Source organism: Morus notabilis, unplaced genomic scaffold (genome assembly GCF_000414095.1).
Source record: "Morus notabilis unplaced genomic scaffold, ASM41409v2 Scaffold698, whole genome shotgun sequence".
Classification (NCBI taxonomy): domain Eukaryota; kingdom Viridiplantae; phylum Streptophyta; class Magnoliopsida; order Rosales; family Moraceae; genus Morus; species Morus notabilis.
Window position 1 is genome coordinate 43888 of NW_010358448.1, and position 14623 is coordinate 58510.

General features: G+C 30.8%; 1 protein-coding gene across 1 annotated transcript; it reads left to right on the forward strand.

Annotated features, from left to right (window-relative positions):
- Positions 1–8783: 8783 nt before the first annotated feature.
- Positions 8784–12691, forward strand: LOC21403564 (gibberellin 20 oxidase 1-D). The gene is made up of 3 exons (XM_010092516.1): positions 8784–9355; positions 11012–11333; positions 12419–12691. The coding sequence occupies exons 1-3, from the start codon at positions 8784–8786 to the stop codon at positions 12689–12691; spliced, it is 1167 nt and encodes a 388-aa protein (XP_010090818.1).
- Positions 12692–14623: the final 1932 nt, after the last annotated feature.

A 14623-nucleotide genomic window follows, 5' to 3' on the forward strand; every position in this document is an offset into this window, starting at 1 on the left:
CAGGGAATGAATTTACGGAGCTAGGTAATGTTTCTTGTTCTTGGCCAAATCGTGATCTCAAACGCCTCCAAAACCTTAAGAAAGTCGAGATCTTAGGAAATTACTTGGGGTAAGTTTACTAAAACAGTAAATGAGTGCAACCAAAAAAAATGAGAAAAAATTAGAGATTTTACATTTTTAAGTACCTAATTAAAAATATCTCTTTTAGAAAGTTTTGCCCCTTAACTAGTTTTGGTCTAAAAAAATGGTAGAAATATATAGACTAATGTTAATGGATAAAAATAAAAGGAGACTTATTTTAAGGGGTATTTTTAAAAATTGGCTAAAAAATAATAGAATTAGAAAGAAAAGTAAAAAATAAAATAAGGATTGTCGATTATTTTGCACTAATCTATTAGATTATGGTATAATGGGAACAATCTAATTCCTTTTATAATGGGAACAATCTAATTCTCTTTTTAATGTTTATTAGCTTGGGAAATCTTATCCGCTTAACTACTATAATACTCTCTTACATAATTAATTAATAGTTATTGACTTATAACAGGTGAACCTAAGGATACTTGAGAGAAAATATAGCATTTAATCTCTTTAATTAGGAATCAATATTGAGGAGTTGCAAAGATTGACATTTATTTTTAGAAAATTTTTATAAAAAACATTAAAGAAACAACACTATTTTATTTCTAACATTGTTTTAAAATTTATCTTATGTCATTAATAATCTGTAGATTCTCTTTTCTGTAACCCACATGTTACCTTTTCATAACTTGCAGGTTATCTTTCGTAACCAGTAAATTACCTTTTCGTAACCTGTAGATTACCTTTTGTAATGGCGTCAATATTTTATGTAATGATATAAATAGTAGAGTTGGAGAAAACAATAGTTAAAATTGAAGTTTTCTTTTCATTTTTCCCATTCTCTATTTTATGTGAGCTATGTATCTCTTCCTTCTTCATTCTTTTCATATTATGTTTTGCAGATTAAATCCTAAAGGCATAAGGCCAAGCCCAAGCCCAAGCCCAAGCCCAAGTCAAATAGCCCATCTCATGCGCCCATAACTCATAAGATCATATCCTTAAAAAAGATGCACACAATATGTAGTGTCATATTTACTTATTAGATCCCTAGCAGCAAAAGAAGAAATGCATGCAGCCACCTCAAAGCAGCCATGCCGGCATTCTCCCTCGCTCTATCAGTCACCGGAGTTGTCGTCTCTTCCAACGCCGATGGCCGAAGGAAGTTCTTATTTTGACATTCTGAAACTGGTTGAAACCAACTACTAGAAACTGTCCAGCATTGATTGGTAAACCAAAATTAATTGTAAATTAATCTCACCAAAATTAATCTCTCAAATATGGTAATTGTAAATTATAGAAAGCAGAGTACACAAGAAAGTTAAGAGTCAATGTGAAACCTGCGTCTATGGCGTTTCGTTATTTTAGAGAGATACGCAAAAGTGTGTACTCCAAAATAATGACTTAAATGCTTTTAATTTCTAGGGCGAATAGCCTCATATTCATTAACCTCTATTAGATAAGTACAAATTTAAGAATAACGAATAAATCTTCAATAATCTTCATTGGTTTTATTGTTGATTTAGCTAATCTCAGAACTTATTTTTATCTTCAATTTGAATTTTAATATTCAGAGTTCGAGAAGATAATCTTATAATTTCAAGGTGAAAAATACTTAGGGTTGTTACCGATGTTAAACACTTATCACTAATAGAATAGTCTTTTTTTTTTTTTTTTTTTGGATGAAAATAGAATCCTTCTTTTAAGTCTTTTGATGTAAATGTTGCTAGGGAACTGACCATCGCCTAGGCAATCTATGTACTAAGGATTAAGGAAAAGCCTAGAAGACCAGCTTGGTACAAAAGAAATATATTTCTGGAATTATAGGAAATATATTCTTGGGGAATGCATGCATGAATAAACATGCAGTTGTCTTTCTGAATTTTCATATGCATAATAGACCGTACGTGTTCTGTTTCGTTTTTGTTAAATAGTTTGCACTTAAATTAGCTTAAACCCCCTTGTTTGAAAATTAGGTAATTAATCATTTAATTAAGAAAAGGAAGAAAGAAAATTATGAAATTAGTTGTCCTTTGATTTTTTTTTCTTTTTTTGGGTAATTGTAAGTGGCATTTAATTTTTAGTTTGCTTCTTTTGACATCCACACCAGGCATTAATTTTCAAGTAAGATCAGTTTAAATTGTTAAGAATTAGATGCTCTAATTCTACATTACAAGGAGCAATAAAAATGGCAATAAAAGAAATCAAGCAAAAGCGAACACAAATATTCATAAAAGTTTGTCTCAATTTGAGAAGACAACCATTGCAGTTTTCACTATAATAAAAAAAAAAAGTTTAAAAGAAAAATCACACACCTCATTATTTTCTATGTTTTTTTTTTCCTAACCTCTCTTAAGCCAACCTAAAAACGACGCCCACTTTATATAATAAAAGATTTTTAATTATAAAATCCCAAACTACCCTTAATGAAATTAAGGTTACCCAAAAACGACGCCCACTTTATATAATAAAAGCTCAGGCAACCGAATTTTATAATTATTAATTTTATATATAAAAAAAATCATAAAATTTGTTTTAGGAACACTTTTGTATCAAGATAGTAGTAAATTGAATTAGTAGCGTCCATAGTTGCTTGTATGTGGATCAAAAGTTTTTAACTTTGAAATCGCTACCACACGTTATAAAAGTGTGGTGGAAATTATTAATCAACGTCAGCCTCGTTCATTTCACTAATTCGAGTTTTCAGTTTTAGGTTTCTACAGTAAAAAGCTCTCAGAAAATGGCCTCGTTCATTTCACCAATTCGAGTTTTAGTTTTAGGTTTTTACAGTAAAAAACTCTCAGAAAATGTCACATCTAACTTTTTCTGCTACAGTGAAAAGCTCTCAGAAAATGTCACATCTCAGCTAGAATTGAAAACTCGAATCCGCAAGGTGAACGAGGCTGTTAATTGTCAATCCGACTTCGAAGCAGACAACGTTGTAGGTTTCGGTTTTGACATCGGTCATTGATAGACGTGGTTTGACCGACGTTAATTAAGATTTGTTTAGTAATGCTTTCTTAGTGGCCTTAAATTATCAGTTGATAGATTCATATGCTGATTATCAAACCAAAATTAAATTGCACAAGCATTTTGGACTCACGTATATGTATATATATACTTGTGCATGATTGATTGAAAAATTAACACTAGTAATGAGCAACATCGAAGATAATGGACAGTAATATTAACCTTAAAACATATATACACAGGTATATAAATGCACGTATATATATATATATATATATACACACATATATATTGCGAATGGTGACCTCTGTTACACCATTCCAATACTTAACGTACTCTTTTGTTTGGTAATTATAATGTACTCTTCGAAACAGCCATTTGAGCACCTGCAAGTTGCATCAATATGGGTGGTTACAGACATAATATTCACAACCATGTACTTCAAGAACTTTACATCCCATATTTTATATATCTTATATATATAATTTATGATCTTTACGTTTTCTGTACATTAGTAACGCCAAAACATATTTATATATAAATTGGTGAAGAATATGAGAAGAGACTAGATGGGCCCAAAATTTCGGACATATTCAGTACTTGTTCACGTGCATGGCACATGAAACACCATAGGTTTGCATGCAAAGACCAACTAAAGTGGGGACAAAGACAATTTAAGAGCAGATCTTTGAGTGACGTTTCTTTTTTTTTTTTTTTTTTTTTTTCAAGAGAAAAGAGTGTCGTTTCGGAAATGAAATTCCAAACAAAAGCCCACGTCAAAAGCACAGTAATCTTATATTATATTTGATCCCAGTCTCTATTTTGGGCATGGTCTTAGAAGTATTAGGTTACTTATATAGGGAAAAGCAATAATTAGCTGGGTTTCCTTTTCAAAGTCATTTATGTACCATTGTCTTTTTCGAAAATTCTGGTCACCATATAATATTGGGGCCCCACATTGATTTGTCTAATAGCTAGCTAACACGGTAGTACCACTTTCTATTTGTTTGATCTCTATCTCTCTCTACCTCTTTCATTTCAATAAGCTTGTGGTACAGTTTGGATATATATATATATATATATATATGGATGCTATATACATGTGTCACCATAGGATATGATCAAAAATGAAAAGTTTACTCATATCATGACATTAGTTTCATTAAAACAAAAGTACCACAAAAAATATCAAAGTCTCTCTAAGAATATTATATATATATATATATATATATTAAGATCTCTCTAGAACATTATGTATGTCTATTTTGCGCGCACACACACACTATGTATATGCATGCATAGTTTCAATCATAATAATAGCATCCGATATTTGAAAGTATCTAAACCATGGTGAATTGGCCACATTCGTCCGAGTTTTTCTGTAATTGGTGGATTCAGTTTTTCCGTTGCTAAGATTAATAAAAGAAAAGGCTAACTGTTATGTTCTATTGAAATAATTTGGAAAAAGGTTCCCTTTTGAATTATCCTTTTTACTATGTATTTTACTGATATTCAGAACGTATACTGTTAGTTTTCGGCTGTTATAATATATATATATATATATATATCATCATATATTTCAATAGGTAAATATATACATTTTCTCAGTCGACAATTTATTTTGACTTAAAATGACTAAAATATCCTAAAAAAAGAACAAAAAGAAAAGCAAACAAAAATTATCTAAAATTTTAAGACAAAACAAAGGTATATATTTTCAGAGGTTTCCGTTTTTTTTTTTTTTCCTTTTTTCTTTAGAAGGGCATTTTGGTCACTTTATTAGTTAAAATAACATGATGGTCGAGAAAATGTAGATATTCACTTATGAAATGATCTCTGATGGTTGCATTTGCAATGATAAAAAATGAACTCGATATGTATATATTTGTAAGAATATAAAATCATATATATGTATATATATATATATAGAGTATGATTTTAATGGTTATTTTTATATTTACTTATCAATGAGTATAATTATATTAACCGTAAACCATTGATCCAATAGTTATAATAAAGATTAAGTAATTGACAAAAAAATTATGACAGTTTAATGAAAAATTTTTATGGCACTGCATTATTAAATTTTCATACTTAATAGGTAACTATCATAAAACGTAACTATAAAAAACTATGAGCATATTTTCTTGGTTAATTAAGCGGTCAACTTGCTCAAGAAACTCCAAGTTTTTATACAGCAAGATCAATGAAGTTTTGATACCGCATCCTGTTTACTGTATAGTACTATACATATAAATGGTCGAATCAAGACAAGCTACCGATGTTTCATTATTGAGTTGCTCAGAAAGTTCGCTTTTTCTCAAAAAATTTCATGAAAGCCAAACACCATACATATTTGTGACGTACGACCAGTAAATTGACTAGAAGAAGACGACAATTTCGAACTCAAGTCGTGGTCTAATCGATACAATTGAGGAAATCATGTCTCTTTTTTATTATTATTTTTTAGTTAATTTACAATATATATTGTGATCTTATCCACTTAACAAATAACTATTTTACTTCTACTAAAGGGATATGCTTAATTGCTCATTATAATAAGTATCCTTTGTTTTGCTTATCATTATTATTATTATTGTAAAGTAGTATTATTATTATTATTATTAGTATTATTGTTATTATTATTATTTTGAGTTGGGAAACCGTTTAAAACAATGCTTGTTGTGAGCAATCACATCGATCCATCCACTTTGCTCATTGTTTTGGCTTTAAACGTCATTTTTTTTTTGTAACATATATATCACTATCAAGTTATTTTAGTAGTACAAACTTTTCATTACAATAATTATTTATCTAAAAAAGAAATCTTCACAAAAAATTCCGAGAAAATCATTAAAAAAAATTGAATTATGTGGGGGAAAGGAGGGGACACATGTTTTTTTGTGCTGTGTAAAAGACAATAGATGTTGGAAATTGAAATTGACTCCCGACCAAATTTAGCTATTCTCCTTCCCACTGCCCTTTGAAAGCATGTACATATATATATGTATAGTTCTTTAATCTTTAATTTCTTGGGCACGATAATACAGTGTACATGTACATACACAACTGTCTGACGAGCAAATATATATATATATATATATATCTTATTTTTGCTTTGGTAACAAACAAAAATATATATGTTCGGATGAAAATTCAGAGTTGAGAATTTGAGTTAAAAAGTGAATTTATGTAAAAAAAAATATTGTAACAAAAAAAATTGAATTTAAATTTTTATAAAAAAAAATACTGTAGTAAAAATTTAAATTGTGATTCGAACTAGTCTAACAAACAGGGCCTATATATATGTGTACACAATTTATATATCTTAGTTGTGTTTAGAGGAACAAACAAAAACCATGTATTGTAAAACAAGATCGGTTTTCTTTTCAGATTTCGTGCCATGCGACCCTTGAAACTTGGGTTAGCTAGCACATCCGGTAAGGTTGAGGTTTTTTTTTTTTTTTTTTTTTTTTTTTTTTTTTTTTTTCTGAGAGAGATAAGATCCGATTGTAGGGCATTATAAACATTCTTATCAATTTATGGAGAGCCCTTTTGGTACTAAAAAAAAAATATGTTAACGTCAGCCTAGAGTCGTCTCCTTCTAGACTTAAGAAAGAAAGAAAAAAAAACCTAAATTAAGTAGCTTTTAGTTACATGTAATTTTTCCATTGGGACTTAAATAAACGAGAGAGAGGGATATATATATATATATATATATATATTATATATACATACATAAGATAAATGATAAGGATTGAGTTATAGATGATAAGATCATAAACGGATAAAACTTATTAAACTGGCTAGCTAGCTAGCTACGAATGAACTCTGAATCCTCATCCTTAGTGACTATTATAGAAATTAGTCTGTCTTTATCTCTTGCTAACACTTTCGAAGGGTACAAGATGGTGATGAAAATGAGGCGCGAATTAGTCTGTCTTTATCATTACCAAATCGATTGATATTATTTCGGGTTTCTTCCAGTAGGGAGATACTACAAGGAACTTTAGTTGTTTAACTTTGATCTTATATGCTCAGTTTTTTTTATTTTTATTTTTTGCGGTGTGTGTGTGTTCTTTTTGTAACTTTTGTAATTTTATTTTCTATTAATTATATTGAGTGAGGTTAAGTCAGTATATACAGGATAAGTTTACTGGTGGATGTCAATTTAGTTAGGATATATTAATAAATATTAATATTAATTATTCTCTTTCTTCATTTAAAAAAAAATGATAGGTTTTTGCCTAATGGGTTGATGTTTCAATTTTGTAATATGTTATATAATCTTTTATTTATTTATAAATACGTCTTTATATATTATATGATCCTTGAATCTTATATGATTAGGGCTCTAATTTAAAACCTTCAGCACAGTGTATGAGAATTACAGGATAGCGTTTGTGCTTTTATTTTATTTTATTTTATTTTATTTTTTGCAGAATGAATTTAGACAATTTTTTCTTCAGCTCATTACTTTGTGGACGTCGTTGTTGACTGCTTATAATATTTTTCATAGTGATAATAAGAGTGCTCTATATATATGATATACACTATTGCATAATAGCGCTTCACGTTCACAACTTATATTATATTAAAAAAAAAACATGACGGTATTTATAAATATTTGTTGTCATCACCCTAAATTTATTCTCGTGAGTTTTTTTTTAATTATTTTTATATTGATATTGTATTTTTGAATTATTATTTTGATGGGTCCCATTGAAGCAACAACATCAAGTATATTTAGTATAGTAGAGACAAACAAAAGGGAGAGAAGAATTGATAGGAGCATATAACAAATAAATGGCTGCTCGTGTATTGGATGTGATATAAATCTAGTTGATTCCAACGATGAGAAAATGACTCGACGGAACTTGAGGGCGTCCACTTCGTCTCTCTTGTTGGCTCTCCTTCATAACCTTTCCAAATTCTTCTTTTGCTTCGACCTTCCCAATGGACGGCCTTGGCCTCTCTAGGCGCCCGCGCGTGTATATATATATATATATATATACTATTCCAACTCATCACTTTATAATATATAGTTAGATGTAGAATTATTGATAAAATATACCTGCGACACTATTCACATACACAATATTCACACATACAATACATTACGTGTGCATGTAACAAATACATATAAAAACATACGTACTTTTGAACTCTTATCTATTTTGCTTGTAACTATTTTTCATATAATTTTAATGAAAAATGTCAGCGTTAATTTTTCTGTCACTCTTTTTATCACTTATTTATTCACTGTTTGACACGTAAATTTTATTAATATTATATTTTATTAGTTAAACAGAAAATGATACAATGACATCCACGTGTCAAAGAGTAAAAAAAGAGAGAAAAAAAAAATTGATAAAAAAAGTTACGCTGGTATTTTTTTATTTTAATTAATTGGAGTATTTGGTGTCGGATGTGTTTGTCAGTTGATGCTAATTTAATTATAAAGTTCTAGTTATTTCTGATGTTAGTTATCTTCTCTTATTATATATTTACGTTAATTAGTTAGCACATGCATGATGTAAGATATATTTCGTAAATGTTAATTTTTATTTTCATAATCTGAGGCTCAGTAATATATAAATGCTAACGAAGCAAATTATGTATTATGCATCTTAGGAGCCTCTCTATTTGAACCACCTCTCTCCCCTTAGAATCTCAATTTGTTTGTCCTCTAAATAGTAGTGTTTTTTTTTTTTTTCAACATCAGCTTTTTAAAAATGTCTCCCTTGGTGGACTCAACAAGTACTTCTTCTCCCGTTCTCTTGTGTCCCCCATCAATGGAGCTCAAAGATGAAAACGGGGTTCCAGTTTTTGACTCAAACGTACTCCAAAAGCAAACAAACTTGCCAAACCAATTCGTTTGGCCAAATGGCGACTTAGTTCACGGCACACAAGAGGAGCTCAACGAGCCTCTCGTAGACTTGGAAGGCTTCCTCAGAGGAGATGAATTTGCCGCCGATCACGCCGCGGAGCTCGTCAGAACAGCTTGCCTTAACCACGGATTCTTCCAAATGATCAACCACGGTGTCGACCTTGACCTTATCCGCGCCGCGCACGAAGAAATGGACACCATTTTCGGGCTGCCCTTGAACAAGAAGCTCAGCGTCTGGCGAAAACCCGGCAGTCTTTTAGGGTATTCCGGCGCCCATGCAGATCGGTACTCGTCCAAGTTGCCATGGAAAGAAACCTTTTCGTTTGGTTACCGAGAAAGTGATGATGATGCCTACTCGGAGCCTGTTGTTGTCGACTACTTCAAGTCAGCTTTGGGAGAAGATTTCAATTGCACCGGGTACGTGTTTGTGTTTATGTCAGTTATTCTCTCTCCTCATTGTACGTATTTTTAAAAAAGTAGAGGCTAAATTATTAGAACATGGACTACAAGTGATCAACATGCAGATTATTTTTTTTTCTTTTTTTGAATAATCAGATTTTTTCTTTTTTTTTTTGAAAAAAGGGAAAAAGTTCTTGTAAACTTACGTGTTGATTGATACGTCAGTTTCACTAAATAATCACAACTATATATATGTAAATTCTCTATTACATACGCATACAGATAAAAATTATATTGAATAACATATATTGTTTGATTAATTAATAAGTTTTTGCTGCTAATGTTTGAAATCCATGATGATCATGATATCAAAATTCACAACTGATCATATGCGATTTAACTGCATGTTTTGTGAAAGATGTCTTTTAAGTGCCTTTTCAAGTCCAGATATTGATTTGATGATCTTGACATGACTGGGCTTTTATTTGCTTAATTTTTTTTTTTTTGACGACAAGACATACAAGTGACGTCGTCTTTGTAAGGAAAAGAAAGTGAGGAAACAATAAAATAAAATAAAAACAAATCATTCCCCACTCCTCGTCCTCTCCTATCCTATCATTAGTCCTCACGTACGTAAGCATTATCAATTTGATCAAAAGATAATTAATGTGATCACAGTGCAAAAAGTCGTTCACGCTAATTTCACGATTCTCTGCCGCAATGCTGGAATGGAATATTTACTTCTTAAAAAACAATATACTTTGGAACATCATTTGTATTAAGTATCATATCACCGCTAAAAAAAAATTGGATCCTAACCGTATAAATTTCATACTATCAAATCCATTTTTATATTAGTGAATATGATGTTTTGAATATTATTATATCTCATTTATTTTACCGATTTGAGTTTTAAATTTTAATTTTATTACGCTTAAAAATTCTCATAAAAAGTCATTTTTAATTTTTTCTGTTATAATTAAAAACTCACATAAAGTCATATTTTAACTTGAATTAAAAATTTAAATCAGCGAACTGAACGAGACCTTAGTGTTCTATACTATTGTTCTTTATTTGACGAATTTCACGTAACATTATATCTTACAATATTATGATCACGAGTTGATTAGACTGCTTCTTGTTTGTAAGCTCATTACTTCCATAGTCCCGTATGATTTATATACGGTAGCTTATCAATTATATTTTGGTTTACGTCTCAATAGTTTTTTGGTTTTATTTTGTTTTAGTTTTATTTATTAGCTCCTTTTTTTTTTTTTACTTTATTTTCCTTTCAGATTTTTGTATTCTTTAATTACTAATAATTGATACGAATTGCGGCGCGTCATATTAAATTTTTTCAGAATGTTAAATTAGTTGGAATATTGTGACTAAGTTCTCTACATGTCATATTCTTACTATCTTCATTTTTTTTTTTACATATAAATTACGAGGAGTAATAACTGATATCTAGTACATCTGAATTAAATTGAGGCCAACTAAAAACCACATCTTGTACCAAATTCTCCCAATTACCTACTATCATCATCATCTAATTTATATATATATATATATATACATATATATAATTTTTAGAGATAATTAGCTTGTAAGCCTAATTTATTATACTAGGAATGTTTTATATATATGTGTGTGTGTGTGTATTTTGCTGAACAGGTGGGTTTACCAAAGATATTGCAAAGCAATGAGGGAATTGTCTCTAGTGATAATGGAGCTCTTGGCCGTTAGTTTGGGAGTTGATAGACTCTATTATAGGAAATTTTTTGAAGATAGTGAGTCAATAATGAGATGTAACTACTATCCACCATGCAAGAACTCTGGCTTGACCCTTGGAACTGGGCCTCATTCTGACCCGACTTCCCTGACCATTCTTCACCAAGACCAAGTTGGAGGCCTTGAAGTCTTTGCTAACAACACGTGGCAAGCTGTCCGACCTCGCCCAGAAGCCCTAGTCATCAATATCGGCGATACTTTCATGGTATGCATTATTGTTTTTACATTCACACTATTAGATACCGTTCATTTCATCGATTTAAATTTAAAATTCACGTTTTGCTACAGTAAACAATTCTCAAAAACAGTCACATTTAACTTTTTTGCTACAGTAAAAAACTCTCAAATAAATTCATATCTAAATTCGAATTAACAAATTAGATGGATTTTTAGTATATTTTCCAATAAAATATTTAGCATTTCATATTTATTTGTGACCATGGAAATTGGGTTTAGTTGCCTATTATATGTTGCACAAGATTGTGACAATTATATCTAGGTTTATTCGTTCCTTTTCTATTAAAACAATTTAAGCTCGCAATTTTATGGTAAGAAAGGTTACTTTCAACTATTATTAGTGAAAATTCTTCTAGTAGTTGAATTAATATTTCATATATTTTAGAGTGTTCACCTTATAAATTTTCATTATATGGACGTAAAAATGCTCTCAATCATTAATTTGACGGTTGGAAAGAACCTTTGTTACTGGTAGTGAAAATCCCTTCCGTACCATAGAAAATTTCCAGGTAAATTAATTGGATGTCCAATGAAAAGGCGACGAATAGCATAAGTGGGGTCCATATATTTATTTAGTATTTGCCAATTGATGAGAATGTGGACGTTGATAATAATGCTCTTTGAAAAGACTAAGTGATTAATAATCACACATACAGTAGAATTCCCATCAAACTTTTCGGACTGTAGCTGTTTTGTAAAAGCCGAACAAGTTAGTTGAGGCCAAAGTGCAAGAGATTCGTGCGATAAGAATGTGATCTAGATATTATAGTTATTTCGTGGCCATACAATTTTTTGAGCAACAAACTTGTAGTTGATATTTTGTAATTCTTGCAGCCTCTTACTTGGTGCACTATACTCATTATCCAATCAATAATACATATTTTATATCATTTCGCTGATATAAATACTGTGACAAATTTTAAGAATTATTTGTAGCGTACGTTAAAATTAATATCATAACAGAAATAGACAGTATACACATGTAATATGCTGGTAATAATTCAACATAGGATTTTGTGTATGTTAATATTATTGGGAATAATGTTGTTGCAGGCATTGTCGAATGGGAGATACAAGAGTTGCCTTCATAGAGCAGTGGTGAACAGGGAGAGAGTGAGGAGATCATTGGTTTTCTTTGTGAGCCCAAGGGAGGACAAAGTGGTGAGACCCCCAAAAGATCTTGTTTGCAGAGAAGGGCCAAGGAAGTACCCTGATTTCACATGGTCAGATCTATTGGAGTTCACTCAAAATCACTATAGAGCTGATGTTGCTACGCTGCAAAGCTTCATCCACTGGCTGCTATCTTCCAAACCATCCCACTTTTAGTTCCTCCTCCTTTGGACCTTTCTCCTCGTTGCATTGTGCCTTGTGATCATATTCCCTTCCTTCCACTTTTATATCAATCTATATCTATGATATCATGATCTTCAAGTGGGTATGTCTATATCTATATATATATATATATATATATATATATATAGACGGCTACATTTCTACAATTATCATTTTGCTTATAATATTGGGTTTCTCTTTGTAATATATTATGTACATACAAAGGATGATGATAAATATAACAAACTTTTCTCCCTTATGTGAGTTGTAACCGCATTTCCATGTGTCACGTTATGTGGTCGTGTTCATACAATAATATTTTGAGAAAAGAAAATATTTGAGGGTTTATTGATAATAAACATCACAATTAATAAAAGATAAACCTACTTTTATTAGTTTGTAGTGCATAGCATCGTCAGTGTCTGAGCTCTCTTAGTGATAATAGAGTTTGTGGATAATTTATGCTCTTACTATGAGTCAATTAAAAAAAAATCATGAAATACTTGGCAAAATCCGGATGATAGGAGGTCAACTTAGGCTGCTGTGTGTATTTATTGGGTATAACTTGGGGTCATACCAAGACAAGATTGAGAGGACGACCTTGTCAAGTATAGTCAGGTAGCAAAAAAATTCCAAGACAAGGGTGAGAGGACGTGAACTTGTCAAGTATAGTCAGCTGACCTCATCAATTTTTTTTTTTTTTTTTTCCATGCATGCCACTTACCTCCCTCAGTCAATTTAGAGACAAAATGTGACATTTTGATATGTTGGTTCATCATGTCACTATTTTTGTTTTTTTCTTCCTCGGTTATTAACACCGCAAGTTCTTGAACTTTTAAGTACGTGACATTTTAATCGTTGATCTTTTTTTATGACCACAAATCTCCCTGAACGTTTATTTAAGTAGCAACCGAGGTCAAAATCATAAAAGTATATTAAAGTCTCATTCATTTTATCGATTCAAGTTTAAAATTTAAGTTTTATTACAGTAAAAAATTTTAAAAAACAGTTACATTTAACTTTTTTACTACAGTAAAAAAATTATCACATAAAGTCACATATCAATTCAAATTAAATTCTCAACTCAGCGAACTAAACGGACCATAAATCTCAAACGAAATAATGAACATGCCACTGTTTTTTCTTTTTTTCTTCCTCGGTTCACAACACCACAAGTTCTTAAACTTTTAAGTTTATGACATCTTGATCTCCGATCTCTTTTTATAAGCAAAAATCTCCGCGGACTTTTATTTAAGTAGGCAATGAAGGCCCAAATCGTTAAAGTATGTTAAATCTTAAACAGGATAATGATCTTGTGCAATGACCATATCTTTTAAAACCAAATTACAAAAAATAGCTCTAAGAAATCTTTCAACACTTGTGCAATTGAATTTTTATGGTGTGACTTTTTTTTTCGGAAATGTTTTTCCTTATCAACTTAGTTTTAAATATATACACTACAACAAAAAATGCCATTTGCGACGACATTTGTCGTCGCAAATAATAAAATATTTGTGACGATATGTCGTTGCAATTACTTCCCGTTTAAAAAAATAACCATGTCGTCGCTAATAACTTAAATGTCGTCGCAAATAATTTTGAAGCGCAAATTTTACTGGTGCGGATTTTTACCGCTAAGGTAATCCATTTTTTGCGACGACTTTGTCGTCGCAAATAATTTCATGTTATTTGCGACGACTTTTTCTCTTTGTCGTCGCAAATAATCTTTTTAAGATTTCACCAAAACCAAGCGCGGGAATTAATGATTATTTGCGAAGACATTTTAAACTTATTTGCGACGACAATGTCGTCGCAAATAAGTCTGATCTAATATACCCTATCTTCTTCCTCTTCATTTTCTCCCGCTGCTTTCTATCTCTCTCCTGCTAAGTCTCTCTCTCTCTGCCTCTTCTTCCCCTCGCCGCC

Bases quoted from the DNA above. Each gene is read 5' to 3' on its own strand.
- LOC21403564 (XM_010092516.1), top strand. From the start codon at position 8,784: ATGTCTCCCTTGGTGGACTCAACAAGTACTTCTTCTCCCGTTCTCTTG. The intron at 9,356-11,011 runs GTACGTGTTTGT...TTTGCTGAACAG, and splicing joins GAAGATTTCAATTGCACCGG to GTGGGTTTACCAAAGATATT. The intron at 11,334-12,418 runs GTATGCATTATT...ATGTTGTTGCAG, and splicing joins ATATCGGCGATACTTTCATG to GCATTGTCGAATGGGAGATA.